General features: G+C 57.1%; 1 protein-coding gene across 3 annotated transcripts; it reads right to left on the bottom strand.

The window, feature by feature from the left end:
- Positions 1-1,832: 1,832 nt before the first annotated feature.
- On the bottom strand, positions 1,833-23,910 carry SMPD4 (sphingomyelin phosphodiesterase 4). Of its 3 annotated transcripts, none has more exons than XM_035723953.1 (20): positions 23,743-23,909; positions 21,558-21,641; positions 19,834-19,920; positions 19,090-19,232; positions 18,864-18,939; positions 18,195-18,303; positions 18,035-18,087; positions 17,446-17,597; positions 15,466-15,598; positions 13,167-13,238; positions 9,976-10,062; positions 7,357-7,502; positions 6,524-6,614; positions 5,804-5,904; positions 5,199-5,362; positions 4,555-4,760; positions 3,974-4,207; positions 3,609-3,740; positions 3,353-3,481; positions 1,833-3,258 (listed from the first exon to the last, which is right to left on the bottom strand). In XM_035723953.1, the coding sequence occupies exons 1-20, from the start codon at positions 23,815-23,817 to the stop codon at positions 2,929-2,931; spliced, it is 2,604 nt and encodes an 867-aa protein (XP_035579846.1). In that variant the 5' UTR covers positions 23,818-23,909; the 3' UTR covers positions 1,833-2,928. The 3 variants fall into 3 exon arrangements, with proteins under 3 accessions (XP_035579846.1, XP_035579847.1, XP_035579848.1); XM_035723955.1 differs by having other exon boundaries at positions 3,031-3,258; positions 3,353-3,516; positions 23,743-23,910; XM_035723954.1 differs by lacking the exon at positions 9,976-10,062.
- Positions 23,911-24,023: the final 113 nt, after the last annotated feature.

Genomic DNA, 24,023 nt, shown 5'->3' with positions numbered 1-24,023 from the left:
GGGGGGAAGTAGTCCTTGGGTCACTTACACTGAGCAATCAGAGCCTGAGCCATCAGAGCCTGAGCCAGCTGGGGTCAGGGGTGGGGCTAGCTGAAGCCTCGGGGTCTGATGGATTTGGTGTAGAAAGGCAGTGGGGTCAGCATGGGCTCCTGGGAACAATGTCCCCTGAGGGGCTGGCAAGTGTCAGACGCACGAGGGGCTGAGCCAAGCCTCCAGAGCATCATGCGCTGTGCTTCCTGTGCCAAATGCCACCAAAAGACCCGGGCCATGCGGTCCGAGGGGTCTGGATCTGGCCCTCTGGCGGCAGTTGGGGTGGAAGGGTGAGCAGGAGCGGCGGGGGCAAGCCAGTTAGCGGGAGGTGAGGCTCCAGGAGGCAGGAGTGAATGGGCGGCAGGATCCCCGTCTGACCCCCCCAAGCCAGGCCCTGTAGCCTCTGCCCTCAGGTGTCATTTACCCTTTCCTTGTGCTGCGGACAGAACTGCTGCCTCCGCTGCCCCCCGAGCTGTGACTCTAGGGCTCCTGCACCTCTGCCCTTGTCCCCCAGCCCTTTCTCAAACTGCAGCGAGAGCTCCGCAAACTAATGGGGGTCATCGTGAAGGCAATGTCCACGTTACCCTCGCCTGGAAGAGCCACTGGCCAGCCAGCAGCTCTGCTCCTGCAGGGGGAGCCACGGGGCACGGTGGTCTCTCCAGACATCACCTCCCAGGTCCCGGCCACGGGAACCAGGCCCTCCCTGACCTTCCTTATGCCTGCTGGGCTGCACCACGAAGTCCCAGGCCAATGGGAACTCCGGCCTGTTCCCTCCAGGCGCCCAGCGCCACGCAGGCTGCACACAGCAGGACACTGCTTCAGAGTTCATGGATGCACGGGTGGAGCATTCCGTTTGTGCTTTTTAGGGTGTTGGAGGTTTTCTTTTTTTGAGATTTTATTTGACAGAGACACAGCGACAGAGGGAACACAAGCAGGGGGAGTGGGAGAGGGAGAAGCAGGCTTCCTGCTGAGCAGGGAGCCCGATGTGGGGCTCGATCCCAGGACCCTGGGATCATGACCTGAGCCGAAGGCAGACGCTTAACTGAACCACCCAGGCGCCCCAGGGTGTTGGAGGTTTTCAAGTGAAAACAGGGCACAAGAGAAACGTGGACAAGGGAAGCCATGGAAAAGTGGAGGGTGGGGGGACACCCCATCCCCGAGGGCAGGGTGGACGTCTGCCCCAGGAATCTGGGAAGGAGGACTCGTGGGCAGACGGTGCCACCGACGGGGGACCCCGGACCATCATCTCTGTGTGCTCACATCCCCTAACGAGTCTGGGGACAAAAGCCACTCATCTGTTACCACTGAACTTGTAGAAATAATGTCATCTTATTTCCATCAATCTGACAAAAGCAACCATCCTGTCTAGGGACAGGGGAACATGGGACACTGGCACCTGGCTAAGCACCCTAAACAAGGCGCTCACGTGGGGCTGGTGGGGGTGCACTTCAGTTCCCAGCGGCACACACAACCCTCCGAGCTTCTGGAAGCCACAGAAAATTGGACTCACATTCCAGCGTTGCTTTTTGTATCAAGGCGAACTCCGATAAGCCGAATGGAAGGCAAGATTCTCCCAGCTTCGACTCAGCTTGGGCCTGGCTTCTGGAGTTCCCAGGAGCTGCCCTGTCATTACGGCCACTTCACCGCTTCCATCTGCCTTGGTCTGTTGCCGCTGTAAACAAACCAACCTGCCGTCCCTCTGGGCAGGGGCTGTGACACCTCCCTGGTCGCTGCCATCCCCAACCATCTGGGGGAACCGTAAAGGCGACTGTGCTGGGGGCTGAGCCCCAGCACCAGAAGACTCAGGAGCCAAAACAGGTTTTATTCAGATCTGTGGTTGGTTACAAACTTGATGTTTGGTCACAGGTCCCAGAAGGCCATTATTCTGAGTTTACATGGAAATACAAAACTCGACATGTAAAATTTGAAAACTTAAAAACAGAAACAAAGGCTTGGTTTAAAATTGCTGTTGAAAGGTTTTCCCTGGTGCGTCACCCGGATGAACGAAGGTGCCTGAGACCCTGCGGGGAGGACTTCTGACCGTGAACGCGAGACTGAACGTTTAAACGTCATCAAAAAGTTAGGGCCTTTGCACCTCATTTTACTGAAGATACAAACAATGCCTGTGACCATCTTTGGTTGCAGCCCAGACGATGCCCAACTCCTGGCCGCGTCCCCTCCGCCCACAGAGTATGAGTGCCTATCCCAACGAGGCAGTGAGGCTGGGCCACCACCAAGCAACGTGCTTAATGGCTTGGGGACGGGGAGGGAGCCAGAGGTGAAGCACCATCCCACTGAGCATCTGTGCTCCCGGAGGATCTGTTCTCCTACAGAGTGGAATTGTATGGCCCAGCCTCGGAATTGCCGGGACCGCGTGGAGAATGACCTTCACTTTGCCAAATGTGATGGGAGGTTAGGAACCAGAGAACCACCCTCTAACTTTCTCAGGAAACTCCAGGGTTTTGGATTCTTCTCTGGAACCAGAGGCTGAGCTACTGTCCTGCTGTCGCCAGGGAGAGGAGACTCGCACCACTCTGCCAACCTGACGAACAGCGAGGCCCCACCTGGGGAGCACTGCCTCCCAAGCTTCACACAGCTGGACCCAGGATGGTCAGAGGAGAGAAAGGCCTCGAGAGCCATGTCACTGCAGGGCCCGGGGACAAGGGAAGCAGAGAGGAGCAAGCGGATGGGTCCAGGGCTGTCCTGTGAGACTAACAGTCCCGTGGATGCCATGCTCGTCCTTGCCAAGCCTGGACCACACGCCTCCTGTTTTAGCTTCTCTTACGCACACCTCTGTGGCTGCAGGAAAATGCCCCGTCACACAGAGGTAGCCCCAGGCTCAAGAGAGGGGCCGCGTGGCCCTCTTGCTGGCTGGGCCAGGGCAGCGCTGGGCCGAGGTCAGAGCTGATGCAGCTTGCTCCGCTCGGTCAGCAGCGTCATGGCCACAGCGTAGAGGAGGTAGCCCAGCACGAGGAGCAGGGCACAGGCCAGGGGCCCGACACAGAACAGGGAGGCCACGAAGAAGGCCAGAAGCAGCGAGAGCAGCGTCCGGTAGCTGCCCAGGAAGCGCAGGCTGAGCCTCGGGCCCCGGGCCCGGCTGACTGTGGACCCCCGCGCCACGGGGCTCAGCAGGTGCCTGCCCGTCAGCCCAGGCTCCATGAGGTGGTAGCGGCAAAAGCTGCCGAGGAAGTCGGCCCGGGAACACAGGGCTGCCATCCGGCCTGCAAACTGGGGCGCAGACAGAGGCACGGGCAGTGGGCACGGGCAGGGCCGCACGCTCACCCAGCCTCTCCCCGAGGGCCACCCGCCCCCCGGCACTCACCCTGTGGTTGATGGCGGACGACAGACGGAAGAGCATGCGGACCAGGCTGGCGATCTCGTAGCTCCGGATGGGCTGCAGCTCCAAGTCCCCCTGGTACTCGATGTCAAACCTCCGCAGCCCATTGATGATCTAGAAGCAGGATGAGAGGCGAGCCCCAGGGGAGCCTGGGCCGAGCGGGCAGGCCCGCAAACACACCCGTGTAGACACGTCCAAGACGACGGGGGATGGGAGGAGCCCTCCTGGACCTGGACCTTACCTGGTACCGGCCTAGGGGCGTGAGGATGAGCCCGTCCTCTCCCACGATGCAGTCTGGAAGCTGCTTCTTCCCGTTCTCATCTTGCGTTGTCCCCAAGGCGAGCGTGAGCTGGGCGAGCTGGGCCTCGCTGAGCTGTTGGGGGGTGGGGGTGGGGGAAAAGGCTCTGGGGAAGCTGCGCTGCTTCCTGCTTTCACTTTCCGGGTGAAGGGAGGAGATGGGGCTTCAGCCCTGGGCCTCGAACAGCGACCGCGAGGGGACCCAGACAGGACACCGCTGGTACAGGCTACACCTCCCACAGGCTCCCACGGTGGGGAGGGGGCGCGGGGGGCAGACACCGGGGAGGGGACGGCCCCCACGGCTCGTACTCGGAACATCTGGCACAGGTACTCCAGGGCCTTCTCTAGGTACTCGTCTGTCTTGCGGACACTGTCCTGCCCCATCTCGTCCAGGTCGTTGGCTGGGTAGCAGCCGTTCGTGTCTGTGGAGCAGAAGCCCAGCCACGACAGAAAGGGGCGGCCCGGCGTGCTCTCCCCACACTGGTCGGAGATGGACTTGGCGGTCTGCTTGGCCTGCGTGATGAGCTGAGCCAGGCGCAAGACCTGCGGGGCGCGCGGGCCGGTCAGCCAGCTCCGGTGGGCCGCTTCGTGCCACCCGGCCACCAGGAGACTGGCAGGTGGCCCTGGGGCAGCCCCCAGCAGGCCGGGACGGGCCAAGGAGTTTTTAAGACTAAGACATGTATATTCTAAATGTGAAAGCTTTCCAACAAATGTTGCCTTTAGTATCAGAAAAAAATTAAGACCTCAGTGAAAAAAAAAGGGTAGGAGCCGAGCAGCGTCCAGGTGACACCCAACCTTAGCTCCCCGCCGCAAGGCGTGTGCGCCACCCCCCCACCTGCAGTTCCCACAGCCTCCGGACGGCCGTGTGGCCCGGGGGAGCTGCAACTCACCAGCGTCCGGACCTCGGGCCCAAACATCGGGGTGTACTTGCAGTCCTGGCCCTCCAGGCTGTAGACGTGGCTCTTCACCTTGAAGGAGGTGTCGGTGACGGCCGGTGGCCACGTGGACAGGAAGCTGCCGGTGAAGGGGGGCGCCGTGAAGAGTCGGTGCTGGCGGTGTGGGATGACGAGCTCGGGCTCCAGGAACAGCTGCTCCCCTGGAGAGCACAACACGAGTCTGGCTTCAGCTTCCACGGCACCCAACACCCCGTCGCCACCGGCAGGCTTCCTGAGCGCCCGTGGAGGCTCCCGAGGCCCCTGCAGTCCCCACCAGTCTCCACGGGAAGGCCGACGTTCACAAACGAAAGCCAGAGAAGCTAACGCCCGAAAGAGCCACCTAAGACCTGACTGGAACCAAGACTGCTTTCTGACGCCACCACCGAGTCACCAGGGAGATGGAACTCTGCACTCTGCCTCCTCTCCCTCTGATACCCCCACACCTCCCGCCCGGCATGCCGGGCCTCAGACCTGCCCCCCGGCCACTGCGCACCAGGAGCCCCCACGCCACCTTGGCCAGGCCGCCGCAAGCCTGTGAGGCACACGCAGGGCCCGTGGGTCCCTCTCTACGTACCGCCCCCCTCTCGCGAAGGGCTTACCTTTCTGGATCATTTCAGCCAGGTTGGGCTGGGCAAAGACTTTGGCCACTCGGAACACCATGAGTGCGTTCTTGGGACTGACCAGGTCGGTGCGGAGCGCGCGGCTCAGAAAGCCCACGAAGAGCTTGGTGTACATGAGCAGGTTCTCCTGCACAAAGGGCGCCCTGGGGACCCAGGCGCTGCATCAGGGGCCACACCTCCCACTGCGCCCCACCCCCCTTCCTTGGCTTCCAGACTCTCCCTAGCCATGACCTCCTGGTGGCTGAGGGACCAGGGAGGCGGGGGAGAACCAGGTCTCCTGTGGATGACACAGTCCTCCCCAGGATGAGGCCCTTCCCAAGAAGACAAGGCCTCTATGGCAGAGCACTAGTGAAGAAGGGTGGCGGGGGTTGAGGGGCAGTTTGGGGGTGGGTGTGAATGGACCCCTGAGCGGACAAGAACAGCAAGGGGACAGCGCAGAGGGGAGAGCCACCAGCTGTTTCTGCGGGAGACCAACCCCGGGGCCCAGGCAACACAGCCCAGTCAGGGCTCAAGGAGGGGGTGGCCTGTCCCACCCGAAGAGGCCCCCCCCCCACCTGCCAGGAGGACAGCGTGCCAGGGCTCACCATCTCTCCGACACACACCGGGGCTGGCAGTCACTGGTCTGAGCCTGCTTCTCGGGTGCATACCTCCAGGGCTGCAGGTAGCTCAGCCACATCTCCAGGACCTGGTGAGACACGTGTGTGCTGAGGGCCTTGCAGCCGGCACTCTGGTAAGGCTGTGGGGCCGGGGTTTGGGGCCAAATCCTTGGGCGGCCTGGAGCCCAGCTCCCGGGAGGCAGCTCGGGTGAGCAGGGATGAGTCTAACTGTGGGACTTCCCCTGGGGGTGCCACCAGGTTCTGGCCTCTTCCCACCCGCTGCCCTCGGAGGGCCCAGGAGGGAACTCCACACACCTTCCCACGATGTTTATTTTTTTATTTGGTTAGAACGATTTTTTAACGTGCACGTAGCTGACACACAACACTACATTAGTACTAGCCCCTGTGACATCGAGGCCCTCCAGAAACACGGAACATGGAGTGCTTCCCCCCAATGAACGGGTCAGGTACAGCTCGGTGAGGCTGGGAACCCACCCGGCATGGACACCTGGGGTCAAAGTCAGGGCGCACAGAGTTTTTCTGTACCTGAGGGGTGGCTCTGGAAATTCAAACGAGCAGAACGTGAGCCCCCAAGGCCTCCTCACCAGGCCTTGGCAGTAACAGCTGATCCCTCCTGCGTTCACCCCCCGGGACCTCCCTCCTGGGGCACACACAGGGCAAGGGCGGCGAGATGGGGCTGACACTCACAGCTCTGAACGATGCATCCAGGGGCCAGTGGCCGAAGCAGTGCTGCAGGAAGAGGTAGAGCTTCTGTTGGACAAACCTCGGGACGGCGGCCCTGCAGGGGAGAGGAGGGGAGAGGGTCCCCTCATAGGCGAGCCCAGTGTCTCCCGTTTGCAAGGGCCAGCTCTGCCAGGGCGAGCGGGGGGGCACTCCCTGGAAGTAAGGTCTCCTACTTTCGGCCCATATTTCAGAAAAAGAAACCAAAGTTCAGAGAGGTTAGGTAATGTCCCAAGGTCACACAGCACACATGTGGATGATCTAGTGAGGCTCCTGTGACCACCTCTGCTTGGCTCTCCAGACACAAGTCACCTGCTCTGCTGGCCCCAGTCAGCCTAGGAATCAGACCACCATCCCGGCTCTTCTGACGGAGGGAGGGAGGAGCAGAAGGGAAGAGGGGGGGAGGGCGCAGCACAGAGCTCAGTCTCCAGTCACAAATGAGCCACTTTGCGGCGAAGGGGCTCCCAGCTCACGGGCTTTCCTGGGCGTTCCGAGGAACGTGGTCACTGTAGAGCTCCCACTTTGCCCACTACTGGGGAGGAGGGGACAAGACAGGGCAGCAAGATGAGGCCTCTCTGGCCAGTCTGGCTCTTTCTACCAAAGAGGGCAGGCCTCGAACGAGAGGCCTGAGTGGGGGTGGGGAGATAAACCCACGGTGATGTCCCACCTGCCCCACCCTGCAGAGGCCTCACAGGCCATCCCCTCACACCCCAGGGACAGGTCACTGCGGGCAACCTGTGTGCAGGACGAGGCAGCGGCAGCCAGGGGCACGGGAGCCCTGCACACGGCCCTGTACCCACCGTTTGAACTCCTCCAGGGGGCTGGTGGCGTGGGAGTGGGCGGAGGGAGAGACCTGCTCGGGCTTCAGGCTGTTGGAAAAGGCGTGCAGATGCTTTAACAGCAGGCGCACCACCAGCACGTGCTCCTCGGTGGGCGTGAACGACTCCTAACGTTGTGGGGGGGGGCAGCGTCAGGACCCAGGCCAGTCTGGGGTGGGGCCCCCAGGTCTGGCCATATCCCGCCCAGAACCGCTTCTCCCCCACAGGACGCGTGGGCCACCCCCAGGGCCCTCCCCGCACCTCATTCGCTGGCCCCGAGACCTGCTAAGAGCACCTGCAGGCCCAGGCAACACACCTGCGAAGGGCTTCACTGTGGGCTTCAAACCCTTTTGTACCCTCTGTGGCTGACTTGGGTCTCTGCTGCCCATCCAAGTCCTCAGGGGGCCCCACCTTCTGGCCAGCGAGAGGAGCAGCAGGGGGCGAGGTAGGCGGCATCCCCAGCCCCCCGCCCCCCAGATCTAGACTCCGGGTCTCCTGCCTGCCTCCCAGGTGTGTGGAGACAGCTCCCTGGGGCCCCTGGCTTCCCTTTTCAGGCAGAAACGTTCCCCAGTTCCTTCTCCCACTGCAACCCCGACGACTCCCCGTCCTAGACCCGCCAGCTGGGGACTCGGCCCAGGGTGGCCCTTCTATTGCTAACGGACCTGTGGTCAGCACGACCCCCAAGACAAGAGCACTCTCAATCTGGTGAGCTGAAGTTCCGATTCACCAAGTAGGCTCTTTAAAACTCAGACCTGAGAGGACAGCCTGCCTGCTGGCTGTGCCATGACGGAGAACAGGGTGGTCCCCTGACTGGCAGAGGATGGCACCAGCAGGCCCCAGATACCTGCCAGCTCTGGGGTGCCCAGGCATACTCCTCTCCCCACAGTCACCAGCCCCAGGCCCCTGGGGCCTCCACAGACTCGACAGAGGAGCTTTCGGAAGCCTAGTCCGGATCCCGACAATGTTGCGGCTGGCAGAGGCCATGCCTCCTGGCACGGCCCAGGCACCCAGCCACCGCCCCGCCACGGATCTACCTCCACGGGCCCAGGCAACGCACCCCACGCCCAGTGTGCCCACGCAGGGAGCTACAGGGCTTTGTGAGAGCGGCTGCTGCTTCTCTGTGTGTTTAAGTCTTTGTGTGATGAATTTGCATCATTTGCAGAAAAAAGTGTAAGATACTTTCACAATAACGAAATTTCAGAGGGCACTGATGCCAGGCTGTAATCTAGCCCCTGTGCCCCCAGGGGCCTTCCCCTTTCTCATTCCTGGGCCCTTGCCGACCCCGCCACTGTCTCTGCGACAGAGGACAGAGCATCCGCGCTGAACCAGAACTGCACCCCCTCCTCGTCCGCACAGGCCCTTCCCGTCACGCTGGAAGCCCCTCGGGCTGTCTTCCCGCTGGGGGAAGCCAAACCTTTCTTCTGACCGCCTCCCCCCCCACCCCCGAGCCAAATCCCCACGGGAGCCTGGCCACAGCTGCACGTGGCCTCCTCCAGGTTCGTGCCCCTTAGGGACATGTTCCCAAAGCCTGGGCCATTTCTTACTGGGCCCAGCTCTTAGCTAAGCAACCTCCCCTGCCATGGACGTTTCTCCAGGGATCCTGCTCTGAGCCAGGTGAAACCTTCCCCAACATAGGATGGAGTACTACCCGCTTCTGTGCTCAGCCCGCCCCTGCCGGCCCTTCCGGGACCATTCTCTTCCTTCTTCCCAGCAGCTGCTGCTTCTGAGCGGGAACCCTGTGTGTGCTCACCACCCCATCCCAGCAAACTGATTTCTCATCTTGCGTTCAAGTATCCGGTTAAGTGTTATTGTGTGCTCCCACTGAGGGCAACTGGACAGACCCCTGGCCTTGAGCATGGATCTAGACGCATGCTTTCTGCCCAGACATCGTGGTGGTCACCTCGTGAATCGTGAGCTACCAGACTCCATCAGCCCTGAAACAGCCTGCAGGTCCGAACCCCATCAACCTCAAACCCGCACACACCGGTGGTCCCTGCCTAAAGCAGACCCGTCTCCACGAGGCTCTCACCCACTCTTGCCCGCCTCTAGAGGAGCGCCCAAGTCCACAAGAGGCCAGGGCCTGGTGTGCTCAGGAATCGACAGCCTCTCCAGGCTGGGGGGCCGAGCCCTTTCCTCCCCGCCCCTTGGCCTCACAGAGGCTTGGGGTCGGCAAAGCCGCACCACCATGAGCCGCGGGGTGTCCCTATGCTCAGTTAGGTCCTGAGCGCCAGGCCTGCACTGCAATGGGGAGGGCCGCTGCAAAGGCCGCACTATTTCCACTCCTCCGACCAGGGCCAAGCACAGAAGCCACCAACTCCCTAGAGCATGTGAACTCTGGTTGGCCTGGGGCTCGGCCAGGCCAATCTGGTGGCCCCACCCCCCAAACCTGGGCTAATCTGCCAAGCTGAGGGCCAAGGCAGGCCAAAGATGGCCACTCGCCACCATCCCCAACACACACTGGCCTTGCTCTGTCTGGAACTGGTCTGAGTCACCCCAGCCGGCCCCCGGCAGGCCCCTCGCTTTACCACTGCACTGCCATGCGCTCCATGGCTCACACCACAGGGCAGGGGTGAAACGGAACAATAGGAGAGCAGCCAGTACTTGGTAGGCGTGGAGGGCCTGGAGGCTGGGCTGGGCGGGGCTGTGGGGGGCGCTGGACACACTGAGTCGGTAGTGCAGAACCTCCAGCTGAGAGACAACAAAACAGAGAAGCCGAGAAGAGGCGGGGAGGGCAGAGGGCAGGGCAGAGGGCAGGGCAGGGGACAGGAGGGGAGAGACCGGGAAGGGGACAGCAGGGAGAGAAAGACAAAAATGAGCCCAGAAGTGAGGAGAGAAACAAAAAACAAAAACAAAACAAAAGCACATCAGTGACAATCCACACCATCAGAGCCCCGCAGCCTCAGGCCAGCGGGACGCCACCCTCTCAGCAGCCCAAAGGGGCCCTGCCTGGTGGGCAGACCAGAGCCAGGCCTGAGGGCCGCTCCTCCACCTGCCAGGCAGAGACGGATGCTCGAGGTCACTTGGGCAGCCTCCTCCACGTCACTGGGCCTGAAGGTCCCTCCAGCTCCCTGAAGTCGGCCTGACTCACTTTCCTGCCAGAGGGTCCTGCCCTCCCCGACCCCCGTGTGTGCGGCACGTGCATGCTGCACCCCGCCAGGACCCCGGGGGCCTTGCTGGGACACATGCCAGCCACCAAGGCCCTAAAGGCCCCGAGGCTCAGAAAAGAAACTTCTGAGGAGCCCATTCCTAATGGAGACCTCTCTGCTCAGGAAAAAAAAAATACGTCATTTATTGGACTTCCCTGGGTTGTCCCAAAAAGAAATTTACCAAATTGATATATGATGTGGTCACTTCCTAGGTATCAAAGATCCAATCAGTGGCCCCTCCTGAATGGTTCTCTCTGTGGGGGCTGATTCCCAGGGTGGCACGGAGGCGAGCAAGGCTCAGCCCACGAGGGCTAACGCCCTCCACACCCCACATTCCGGAAATCGTTACAGGTGGCGCAAACACTCATGGTTTCGAATTCTGAGAGATCCATCTCTCCCACCTCATCAGAACTCCCTAACTCCGGACACACAGAGCCCTTCACTAGTCCCAACAGGTCCCCGAGAATCTGGCCATGGCCACACACACCCAGAGGCAGCTAGAACCCTGAGGCTGGGACAGCCTGGGACATGGGCGACGACAGCTGAGTTGGCAAAGCTGTCCACTCCCAACCCACCGTCTGCCCTCCCCGCCTGCAGTGACAAGGCCTGCTAAAGCAGTCCCCCTTCAGCCAAGCACAGCCCAGAGCCGGCCCTGGCACACGTCCTGCCCGGTGAGGGCCACGCCTCCCACTGAGTACCATGCTGCGTGCAGGAGAGGTCAGCATGCGTGTGCCAGGCCTTGAGGAGACAGGCGCAACCAGAGACACGAAGAGCAAGGGCAGGAAGGAGCACAGTAAGGAGGGGTCTGCCCTTCAAGGTCTTCCTCTGGGCCAGACCCCGGGCTTAGCCGCAGCTCAGTGGGAATCGGGGAGCCCACGGTTCCCTGCTGGGGACCTGCCCAGTCTACAGGAACACTGGGCAGGCCCCACAGCGGCCTGCAGGAGTGTGCGGACTTCAGCGACCAACTGCCTTTCCAGAAGCCCTCCTCAGTAAGCTGGGGTGGAGGAGAGGCCCAGGCTCTATGGAGCAGGCATCCACTCTGGACCCAGGCTAGGCATGGAAGCACTGCGGGACCTCTCAGAGCTGCACTTCCTGCATCTCTAACATCAGGAAACAGTGACCCCAAGGCCAGAATCCCACACGGCACAGCACAGGCCTGGGTAGATAGTACGGAGCCTCAGAAGGAAGAAACCTCCGCAGCTGGCTTTCTCCACTTCCCACACACCAGGTTTACTAAGGTTTTGTTGTCAGCCTCAGCAGGAGGCAAAAAAAAAAAAAAACCCAAACAAACAACAAAAGACCACAAACCCTCTCCGGATGCCTGGTGGGGGTTTCCCAGTTGTCCCCCAATACCAGCCACTCTGAGCAGCTCTCACCTGCCCTCTGGTCTGGCCAAGAGGAAGCAAACGTGGGGAAGAAGGGGAAGGCCCCCCTGCCCCAGCACGTCCGGCCCGCCACTCCTCCCAGGTGACAGCCAGCCTAGAGGACCTTTGTGACTGGCAGGTCTGCTAAAGATTACAGCGAGCGTGCCCGCACTAGCTCAGAAGACAGAAGGAAGAGCCAGGAAGGTGATGCAGCAAAGCAGCCTCTGCCTCTGCAAGACCAAGCCACATGCACAGCGGCTGAGTGAGCCCCTCAGGACCCAAGGCGGAAGCCCGGCCCCCTGACCACCGTGCACCAGCCAGGAACATGCAAGTCCACTCTGGAAGCAGGAGTGGCAGCGCGGGTCCTCAGTGACGCAAGGGGCCCAAGGAGTCCCGGCTTCCCCTCCGTCCCAAGGTGCCAAGGACAGAGATTTGGGGTACTCTGCACTGCACTTTAAGAGAGCAGCAGTTGGGGGTGCTCCCCAAACCAGTACTCAGCAGAGAGCAGGGAAGCAGAGCTGGTTGCCGAGACTCTGCAGCGGGAAAAGAATTGCTCCATGCTGCAATCGCAGAGGGAAGGTTACAGGGCACCCATACAAATTTCAGGCCCAGGGAGTCTTAATTCTTAAGGAATCTCTCAAGCATTCTGTCTGGCATCAACAAAAGCAACATCTAAGAGGCAGCCCAGAAGCGCACAGAAGCCACGGATGGCGCAATGGGTCACAGGCTAAGGCTGCCCCCAGCAGGGCCCCGGTTCGCGTGTTTCAGGCTGTTTCATGGAGTGTGAACCTAGGTGCCCGCCCTGCCTCTTATTAAGCAGACAGAGCCGTTCTACCCTGACGAGTCCACGGGGCAGCCGGCCCCCGCGGGGGCAGCTTGGGCACCCAGGGGAGCGAGGGCTGCCGGATGCCACCTCAGCAGGAAAGCAGGAGGCGCTGTGACAGTAGAGGGGACAGACCCGGCTGTGACTCCCAGAGGCATCCGTGACTCTGCTGCCCCCCCCACAGTGCCACAACCTCATCCATTCCGGCTGCCAGGGAGGGGGCTCTGGAAGTAGCAAGGGGAGGACCCCAGAGAGGACAGGCCTCCAGCCCTCACCATGGAAGTCCACCACAGAACCAAACCCACCTGCTGTCCAGCACTGGAGTAAGGGGTGGTGGTGAGTTTCTGCCTCCCACCATCTAGCCCTTGAAAACTAGCTGAGACTAAGGACAAGAAGTAGCAGGTGGACTAGGGACACCCGGGCCAGAGCAGACAGGGACGAAAACGTTCGGCAACATACCTTGGCGTGAGGGGACTGCATTTTTTGGTACATCTCCAAGGAATAATGATGAAGCCACATTTCCACAAAAACCTGCAAGAGAGCATCGGGTGGTCAAATGATTTGCACCTATGGTGTTGTGACCATTCAAAGGGCAGTTCTTTTCAACAAACAGTGCTGGGAAAGCTGGGTATCTGCACGCAAAACGATGAACTTCCACCAGAAACAATAAATAACTCAAAACGGATCAGAGACCTACACGTAAGAGCTAAAACTATAAAACTCTTAGAAAAAAGCGTGAGGACAAAGCTTTATGACATTGGATTTGGCCACGATTTCTTAGCTAAGACTCGAAAAGCACAGGCAACAAAAGAAAAGAGATCAATCGGACTTCATGAAAATTAAAAAAATTTTGCATATAGAAGTCACTATCCAGAGTGAAAAAAGCCACCCACAGGATGGGGGAAAATATTTCCAAATCATGTATGTGAGGAGGAATGGATATCCAGAATACATAGACAACTCCTACAACCAATCCAACCACAAATAAATAAAGCCACTCAATTCAAAAATGGGCAACGGACTTGAACAGATATTTCACCCGACGACATACAAATGGCCAATAAGGACACAAAAAGATGCTCAACATCACCAACCAGGAGGGAAGTGCAAATCAAAACCACCGGGAGACACCACCTCACATCCATTAGGCGGGCTCTAATCAAAACCAGAACATCATGGGCGTCGGCACGGCCATGCACCCCTGGTCCCCTGGTGGGAACGTTTGACGGTGCAACCGCCAAGGAACACAGTACGGTGCTTCCTCAGAGCATTAAGCAGAATTACCACACGATCCAGCAGTTCCGCTTCAGGGTATATACCCAAAAGAATTGAAATCAGAGTATCTAAGAGATTTTTGTACATCCGTGTTCATAACAGAACTATTCACAATAGCTAAAACATGCGAGCAACCCAGTGGCCATCCACAGATGAGTGGAAACACAGGAAGTGGTAGAGCCATATGACACAGTATTATTGAGACTTAAAAAAAACTTGGCAACGTACTACCACATGGATGAACCTTGACGGCGCTCTGCTACACAAAACAAGTCAGTCACAAAAAGCATTAATTACCATATGATTCTGCTTCTGAGATCCTACAGGAGTCAAAATCATAGCCGCAGGAAGCAGAATGGAGGGGGCCGGGGGCTGGGAGGAGGGGGTATGGGAAACTTCTGTTTAATGGGTACAGTTTGTTTTACAAGATGAGGAAGTTCTGGAGATTCCTTCCCCAACAACATGAATATATGTAATTCTACTCAACTGCATACTTTGATGGTAAACTTTATGTTATGTGTATTTTACCTCAATTCAAAGAAATTTTTTCCTCAATAATTAAAAAAAAAGAGTGAGTATTAGCGTTCTGGTCCAGAAAGCAACCCTCCAGCATTTCTGCCCCATAAGCCCATGTCCTGGCCACAGGCCCTCCTCATGGGCTGGCACAGCCCAGAATCCACATTAGCTGGGGGCACCTGAAGCACCAGGGCCCCTCTGCGAACAGGGAGGCTGAGTCCAGCCATCCAATCTCCCGGTGCGGTCTCAACAGCGACACGGAGACCGCTGAAAGTGCAGCAGCCCATACACCAAGAGTTATGTACGAGGCAGGAGGGACAGAACCCCATCTTATCCATGTGTCAGGCTGTCAGTAAGTGATGCTCGTGGCTACCAATTCCGCCCCGGCGTCGAGAACCAGCTGAACCTCTCCAAGGTGCATTTGGAGAGACAGCCTGGCCTGGGAGGGAGCCAGCCCAAGCCTGCATGAGAGGCTGGAGCCTGCACGAGGGCAGACAAGGGGCCCTACCACCTCCCATGTGGATCTCCCAACCCGGAAGGGATAGGGGCTGCCAGCCAAGCAAGGTTAGAGGCTTTGTAAGCCTTTTCTGGCCAGTGTTATAAAAACACTACTGGGGCAGGGGCTCAATATCCACCCAAATGAGGAGGATCACAGGAAACCTTTCCAGCATTGTGGGAGCAGGTCGGAGACGTGCGGTGTGGGGCAAGCCTGCACGCACACGGGTCCAGTGGAAACTGAGCAGCACTCATACCACCACGAGACAAAACCCCACAGTGAATCCTGGGATGAACAGCACTGCCAATGACATCCAGGTTAGACAGGTGGGCACGTCACAGCAGGAGAACACCAACAATTTAGAAGCACTCTCAGGCTGAGGGCAGTGTTTAGGCCTCTGCCCCCTGGGGCGGAAGGTGATCGGGCAGTTTATTTTGAAACAGAAGACGAGAAGGGTTTCCTCACTCTCACCTGGAGTAGAGTTTCAGACCTCCAGATCTCATGGGATGCAGGGTCTGCGTTCACAGACGTCTGATGAGAGATGTGTCGCTTCAGGAGGCTGGTGTGGTGGAGGCCATAGGAAGCGAAGGGCATGGCTGGCGTCCTGAGGGACACACAGAAACAGGCCTCCGTTAGGGGGTCCTGCCGGCACAACCAGGGGCGATATGAACGGGAACATCGGTGGCAACTGTAACCATTACCACCTGCTGAATCACAGGACGGCCCCCAAATCCACCTCCCTACTGCAGAGCGTGCACTGGTCAACGTAAGGGATGAAAGCACACAACCACCCTTAGGCAACCATCCTATTAAAAACTGATTTGGCTGGCGATAATCAAGAGACACTAACACCACTGATAATTACATAGTCTCAATGTATCTTCCCAACAAATCCCTCTTGCTAATTAACTTGGCACAAAGTACCCATTTAATTTTACAGTAGGAAAACCTAGCCAACACCCCCCTGGCCCAGTGATCAAGACAATGTCACCAGCACACAGACTCCATGGCCGCTGGGCCTAATCGCTAGGAAACACCAGAGAACTCGCGATAAGGGCATTCTGCACACCCCTGGGCTGCACCAGTCCAAAGCATCAAGGTCAGGAAAGATGGGAACCCGGAGGGACTGTTCCACACTGAAGGGGGACCAGAGGTAACTGCACGCAGCGAGTGAGCCTGAGCTGGATCCCAGCCAGGTGGCAGACGTTAGTGGGGTAGCTAGGGCAGCCCGGGTGGGGTCTGAGGATGAGACGGTGGCCTGGCAGCGATACCGATTTCCTGATTCAGATAAAAGTGCAGTGGCTGTGTAGGAGAAGGCACTTGCTTTTAGGAAATACACTCCAAAACATTAAAAAATAGCAGGTGTTGTGTCCATAACCTACTCAAATGGCCTGGAAAAAACATGTACAGATAAACAGAATAAAACAATTCAGAAAAGTAGAAGAAGGATCTATGCAAGTTTTTTGTTATTCATGGCAAGTTTTAAGTCTGAAATTCTAGGTTAAAATAAGCCAACACAACTGGGCCCGGAAAACAGCCTGGCACCTGAAACCTGCCTCTGACAGGGCGTGAAGCTGGCCAGCCCGGGTCCTTCTCGGCCATAGCATTACCAATGTCTGTGCAGCCTCTCCCCACTTGCACGCCCCCACCTCCTCCTTTCAATCCCCTTTCCTCGGGGGCATTCCTGTGCCAGCAGGAAAGACCCCACCTCCCAGGGAAGAAGGTGCACCAGCAAGGTTGAGGAGGGTGAGGAACATGGGTGGCAGTTCCCGGGTCACAAGTGTCTCCTGGGGAGAGGCGGCCAATCGGCCCCTGGCTAAAGGCCTCAGTTCACCCTCAGGCTGAGGCTGGCTGCACACTCCCTTCCTGCACGGTCTAGCCACAGCCCAGCCTGCTTGGATTGGCACAAAAGGCTCTATACCCCAGGACCTCTGGCTCAGGCCAAGACCTCGTCCGGCAGCCTACACAGATTCCTCCTGCTCTTACTCCTCCTCACATCAGCCCTGCTGTGGCCTGCCTACAGGCCCTTTCCCTCCAGCACCACCTGCCCAGTGCGACCGATCAGCTCTGGTAACATCACTCTGAAACCCCCGCCACCGCTTCTGTGTGGGACTTGGATGCCACATGTAGGGAGGGCTGCTATGGGCAGAACACAGCCCACTCCCAAACCAAAGCCAGGCCTTGTCCATGGGGCCACAGGACCTGCTCACTGCAAACCCAGCCCCAGACATCCTCCTCACCCCCGCCCTCCGGTCTGTGCCAGGGCAGCTGGGGTTGGGGGATCTCAGGCCTAAGAAACATTGGGGCACCCGGGACAAAGAGTGGCACTACTGTCCCTGTGAGCAATGCCCACTGCCCAGGCCACTCCCCTGTGGAAGGGCCAGACTTTACAGGCTAGCTGCAGGGATGGGCCGCCCTAGGCCAAGAGCCAGGGCAGCCAGAGAGCCTTACCTGGGAGCTGGTGAGGGGCTGGGCCCCCCGGGACTGGAGGAGAGCGGCGGGAGCACACTGCCTTCTGTGGGCAGGAACCATGACAGGTACCTGTCCACGAGGATGAAATAGGCACAGTCTGAAGTTCGTATGTGGAGAGCCCCAGGGAGTGGCTGGAAAAGCAAATCCGCATCGGTGTGTGGCTCTGTGTGCCGTCCCCTGGCTGCAGACCCCAGCAGCCTCAGGGCTCAAATCAACGAGCCCTGGGACATGGGCCACATCCCAGGGGCCTGACCACAAGCACCCAGGGTAGTACCGGGAGACAAGTTCCCACCACAGGGGGCCTGACTAGATCCCAGAGTCCTTTTTAGCATGCAACCCCTTCCCACAGGAAGCCCCCCAACTACCACTCGGGGTGCCCAGGTCAAGTGTGCCCACCGGCCTGTCATCCTGAGTGAGGATGGCTTGAGCAGCAAAGGCTGGAAGAGGATGCAGAGGGCAAGCCAGAGAAATTCGAAAAGACATGGACGATAAAGGAAGTCCTAGGCCACAGCCCCCACCCTCCACAGGGGTTTTGGTAAAAAGCTGCTCAGGGGCACCCCTCCTGTACCTTTTGAGTGATGAGGCTCAAAGCAAAGAAGAACATGTAGTACTCGAACGGATCTGATGGCAGCGTCAGGGGGCAAACGGGCAGGGCTACTGGGCCACCCCCAGCACTGTGTCCCGGCCCCCCATGGCCTCCCCAGCCCCGCGGGGCTGACAAAGGATACTGAGGGCCAAGTTCAGGCCGAGGCCCCCCGTCGGGGGGAACTGGACCTTGTTGTGGTACAGAGGGCTGTCAGGGAGCACACGCTCCTGGATGGACGCCTTCACAGGGCCCTGTGGAGACAGGGAGTTGGGTTTGCGGGCAGGCTCCGCAGGGTGCCCCCGTGCGGTGCAGCCTTTGGGAAGGGCTGCTGCGGAGGCGACCAGCACACGGACCCTGCCTGGGGGAGCACTGCTGTCCTCTGGGTAGCGCTGGAGCAAGAGGGCCTCCACTCAGAATCGCTCACACTATCCTCAGGAAGATCCCCAAACAGCAAGGGCAGCAGCTGTGTGTTTCTGAGCCTCGTCAAGGGCTTCAGGCTCCCCCATCTCCTTTGCTTCCGATATCCACCAAGCAAATCACCCCTCAATTTACCACTGAAGGACTGGAAACTCAGAAAAACAGAGCAACTGGTCACACAGCCCTGCCTGCCACTCAGCCAGGAACAAACCAGGTCACATAGTGCCTTCTCCATGAGCAGAGTTGGGAATGATGCCTCCTGGACCCTGAGCAGACACCATGGCGTTCTCTTGCCCATGGCTGCAGCCCCCAAGCCCTGCCCAGCACCCACCACCGCAGCTGCTGTGCAGGGCGCTCTGCCCTGAGCACGACGCTCACCCCACGGCTTACTTACAGGCAGGTAGGAGACAGGAAAGTCAAACTTATAATCTTCAGCCTGAAGCTTATAAACCAACTTCATCATTGGGCCACTGAACATGAAATTAAATCAACAAAAACAAAGCAATGAACTGTAAACCATCTTGCTTTGACTGTTTCTTAACTTTGAGAAATATAGTGCTTTAAGAATGCGATCACCATGAGGAAACATCCAGCCCCTCTCAGGTGACAAACCTACCTACCCAGGGTCTAGAAATTCCATCGCAATGCTGTATTCCACAGGACTCATGCGTCCCTGTAAGTAGCGGAGGTTCCAGCCGACAAGGACACCGTCCAGGCTGCCAAAAATGCTCTCCACCAGCCATGGGAAGATGGCATGCAGCTCCTGAAACGGTGTTTGGGGGGATGGCTTTGACCAGTGCCCATTGCTGGGCTGTGTGCCATGGGGGCCTCCTGCCCAGTCCAGCGCTACACCCCAAGTTGTCCACCTCCTTCACTGAGTGTGTACACATGAACTGGAAATTTCCAGGGTGAGAATCTTTGTCCAGGCTGGCTTCCTGGGCTACACTTTACTACTTGATAATTCTGGGTATGGCTTAAATAAAATATATATTTTCAGTGTGAAAACCAGGGTTTCTCAATCTTTTGGGCTGGACACGTCTTTGTTGGGTTGGATTGTCCTGTGCAATTTGGGAAAGTTACCAGCATCACTGGCCTCTACCTACTCGATGCCTGTAACACCCTCTCCTGTGTGACAGCCAAAAATGTCTCTAGACATCGCCAAGTGTCCCATGCAGGACAGAAGCACCTGTGGCTGAGAACCCCTGGTTTACATGTTGACATGTTTAAATGTGTCCATAAATGTGTCCGACACTAGGTCAGGCCTCTTTGCAGGGCAGTGCTCAGAGTTGGGAATCAGGGGCTGTGAGAATGTTTTTCAAAGACTATGTGAGACATGCCCTAAAGAGATGCGAGCAGAACTGTACCTTTGCTGGAAAATCCTCTATGACTTTAACCAAGTCTTGGCACCGCTGTGCAAAGGGCTTATTTATAGAGTCAGCTTTCAGGCTAGCCTAGAAGATAGAACAAACCAAAAAAAAAAGTCATGAGCATATTTACCTGGCAGCTGTTTTCTGGCTCAAATCAAAACAGAAACCCAAGTGATAGGTAGGAGTCAGACACGCCATGGGCATGGCTCCCCAGCATCTCGTGCATCAGGTCATGCGTGTGTCAGTGGCCTAAAGGATGCAACTAGGAGAGGCGGGGGTCCTTTGCTCTCCAGACAGCCAACTCTCAGGCTTCTTCCCTGCACCCTCTGTCAGGCATCCCCAGTTACGGCAGGGTACTACACATTTTCACGACAGAAGTGACTTCCACCCAATCCAGAGCAGGGGGTCAGCTCCAGGGTCAGCCCCGCAGCCAGAAGAGGACCCTTATTGTGTGGGGCACCCCTCACAGACCACAGAGTACTCCCTGAGTGTATACACACGAACTGGAAATTTCCCTGTGATGACCACCCGTGATGACACCACTGTGATCATCAGTGAGGATGCCCAACAAAACAAGGGAGACAGCAGAAGCCCTCTTAACCAAGCTCTCCTCTGTTCAGGAGATAACGAGCCAAATGAATTCATTATCTCAAGAAACAAGGCAGGCTAGAAATGACAGATGGCTTTAACCAAATGTCGACACTAATCATGAAGGCGATGGATAAGCCAGGGAACATTCAAGACAAGAATGAAGGAAATCTACCCAAGGTCGTGGGGTGTGGATTAAGATCAGGAGGAAATGCCAGAATTTGAACCAAGAGGGCTTTGCCCAAGGCTATCTAAGGCCTCAGCCACCTCCAAATGAGGGTGGTGTCTCAAGCAGAGATAAAGATCTGGGCTGTTGCAGCCACGCACTGTGGGAAGGTTCCCTGCATGCCTGGCCTCTACCCACTGAATGCCAGTAGCACCGCATGTGTTGGCTCTAGAAGGGGCACCAAGGAAGGATGTCCTTCTGAATAAACGTTTACAAAAAGTATCTTCTGGGAACTGAAATAAAGAATCCTCACACCATGGCTATCTGCCTCACATGTAATTTCCCGGCATCATGTTTAATACTGAGAGTGCAGTCCTGCCAATTTCCAATGATGACAGTTACGATTATTAGAATACCCCGGGAAGTGTGTAAAGACATACAAGATGTGGAAATTCTGATGTATATCCTTTCAAAAGTAGTGAAAATGGATTTGAATCAACTTACCTTGTAGGTGAGAAACTCATCTTGTAGATGAGAAAACCAGGGCTCAGGGGTTCAAGTAAACCCAATGTCCTACACCGGAAGGGGCCAGGGTCAAGTCTAAGGATTCTAACCCCCAGGCCAACTTCCTTCACATGCCCTCAAAAAAACCCCAGCAGAGGGGCACCTGGGTGGCTCAGATGGTTAAGCGTCTACCTTCGGCTCAGGTCGTGATCTCAGGGTCCTGGGATCGAGTCCCACATCGGGCTCCTTGCTTAGCAAGAAGCCTGCTTCTCCCTCTGCCTGCCACTCCCCCCGCTTATACTCTCCCCCTCTCTCTCTCTGGCAAATAAATAAATAAATAAAATCTTTGAGGGGGGGGAAAAAAAACCCCAACAGAAAGTTCAGGTCAGGGGAAAGAACTCGCAAGTCCCTGAGCTGTAGACCAATCATCATGCTGACATTCCCACAGGCAGCTGGTACTTACCAGCAGAAAGCTGGGCTGCTGCAGGTGAGGGAACGCCATAGCAGCCTCCTGGGGGCCGCTGACAACGGCCGTCTTAGGAAACCACTGTGAAAAAACAAAGGCGACATCTCAACATCTGCCACACAGCGGATTATATTGCCTTACAACGCCCAGGGGAGTATTTGTATAATTCAATACACTCTGCACTGCCGAATTCCATGTTTTATAGAAATGCCGGTCTGATGCAGTCTGCAATGGCCAGCTTCAGAGCCAAGTGTGCAGTGGCGAATCCTTGGTAACGCTTGTACAGCACTTGCTGGGTGCCCGCTTCTAAGGACCCTCTGTATAGCTCCTCATTTAATCCTCAGGGGTAGGCAGAATTTTAAAGATAGCCCTCCAAGATTCCTATCCTTGGGTATTCAATCAAATGCTCATCTAGGTATTATGAAGGAATTTTGCAGATATGACTGAAGTCTCAAGGGGGCGGACCATAAGATACAGAGCAGTTCCAGCTGCCGGCCAGTAAGGAAACGGGGACCTTAGTTCTACAACCCGAAGGAACTGGATTCTGCCAGCAACTTGAATAAACTTGGAAAAAGATTCTTTCCGAGGGCTTCTAGGTAAGAACAAAGCCAACCAACACCTTGATTTCAGTCTTGTGATATCCTAAGCAGAGAACCCACTGGAGCCTGCGTAGACTTCTGGACTATAAACTCTGAAATAATAAGTGGATGCAGTTTTAAGCTGCTAAGTTTGTTAAGGAAAAATAGAAAACATATATCCTCACAACAATCCTGTGAGGTCAATACAGATAAAAAGAAGTGGAAGCAGAGAGGAGATAAGCACTTGCCCTCACTTGGCTGGTAAATGGCAGAGCCAAGATCCTAATACACAGACCTCTGAACACATCTTCCAGAGAGACAGGTATGTCACCTGTGCTCTATGAGAATGAATGGAATGAATGGAGGGGATGAGCAAGCTCAGCCGAGGGAGCTTTTGAACAAGCCATCAGAAAATCAGGAGCAACTCTCTAGATTCCTCTCTCTCTCTCCACCCAGGTCAGAAACTGAAAATAGCCAGATGTGGACTGAACAGAAAGGGAGCCTGCCTAGTCCCACTGACGATGCCTTCCTGGCACAGCTCTGCCCACAGCATGAGTAAGGGTGCTGAGGTGGCAAACAGAAGTGTATGTGGATGAGGAAAGACTAGGCGCAAGGAAGCTGTGAGGCAGTGGAGGAGTTGAGAGGAGATGTGAATCCCTGCCTCTTGACAATAGAAACACCTCCAGGGTTTTTTCAATTCTCTGCATGACACTAGCTATCAAATTCAGTTTTAAGGAAGACCTCAAAGGCCTCAGTCCTGAACCACTGTGATTAAAATGACCAAAGCAAAATAACCAAAGCAGCATAAAATCCTGGCCTGTTTGCAAAGGGCAAAGCTTTAGAGATGATGAGGTGGAAGTACCTCCTTGTTCAGAGGAAGCCTGCACTGGCATCAGCTCAGGACTGAGGCCCAGAGGCGCCAAAGCAAAGAGTCTTTCCGAGAGAGGGCAGTGTCTCCTAAGGCCCTGTTCTCTAATCCTACCCCAGCCAGGCTCCTCCATCACACCCTTCTCCACTATGTACACCAAGTGTTCCCTTCATCCGCCACTTTACAGCCACTTTCTTCAGTGGGTCCTTCGGATCTTTTGAGGTTTCTTCTCAGAGTAGCAACGCCAATCATGCCAAGCAAATCACATTACTGCCAAGGCCTCCCTCTGGCTGCGCTCTGAGAAGCAGAGAATGCTCCCATTTGCTGCTCACAACTGCCCTGTAAGTGAGCATCGGGATCTCCATATTACAGATGAAGAAACTGAGGCTCAGGAAGGTCGGCCCACACAGGGAAGATGAGTCGGGTGAGAATCCACACCCGGCTCTTCCTCCCACACAGCTTGTTGAGCCTAAGGCCCAACTTCAACTCGAATCTCTCCTTCCGCCAACTCGTTCAACGAACGTAAACCGGGCACCCACCAGGACGGGGTGTGCGAGGCGCGCGAGAGGGTGGCATGAAGGCGCAGTCGGGCCCTCGGTTTCCCAGCCGGCCGGCCAGACAAGGGGCACACACACCAACGCCCGGCCCGAGGCCTGGCTCGTTCAGGAACGGAGATGGCTTCGGCGGAGGTTCGGGGGGACATAAGACCGTCCCGCACACGGCTCCCAACACTCACCTGTGGGACCCATGAAGTCGCTCGCCTAAGGGACGAAGACCGCCATTCGGCTACCCGGCACCGAAATGTCGTCATCAAGCTGCGCCTGGCGTCACGCCTCCCCTGGCCTGGCGGGAAACACACCACCAACTCGGCCCGCAATTATCTCAAAAGGCGCGTGCGCAAAGTGAAGGCCGGCCGGGTTTATGGGTTACATCTCTGAAGGCGCGTGCGCAGTGGGGGCAGCAGCGTCCCTTAACCCTGAGTTCTTGGACTGTAGGAACTGTAAGAAGCGCGCGTGC

The sequence above is a fragment of the Zalophus californianus genome, chromosome 14, assembly GCF_009762305.2.
Source record: "Zalophus californianus isolate mZalCal1 chromosome 14, mZalCal1.pri.v2, whole genome shotgun sequence".
Lineage (NCBI taxonomy): Eukaryota > Metazoa > Chordata > Mammalia > Carnivora > Otariidae > Zalophus > Zalophus californianus.
Note: the sequence above shows the minus strand (reverse complement) of the source record. Positions and strands in the feature narration are given on the sequence as shown.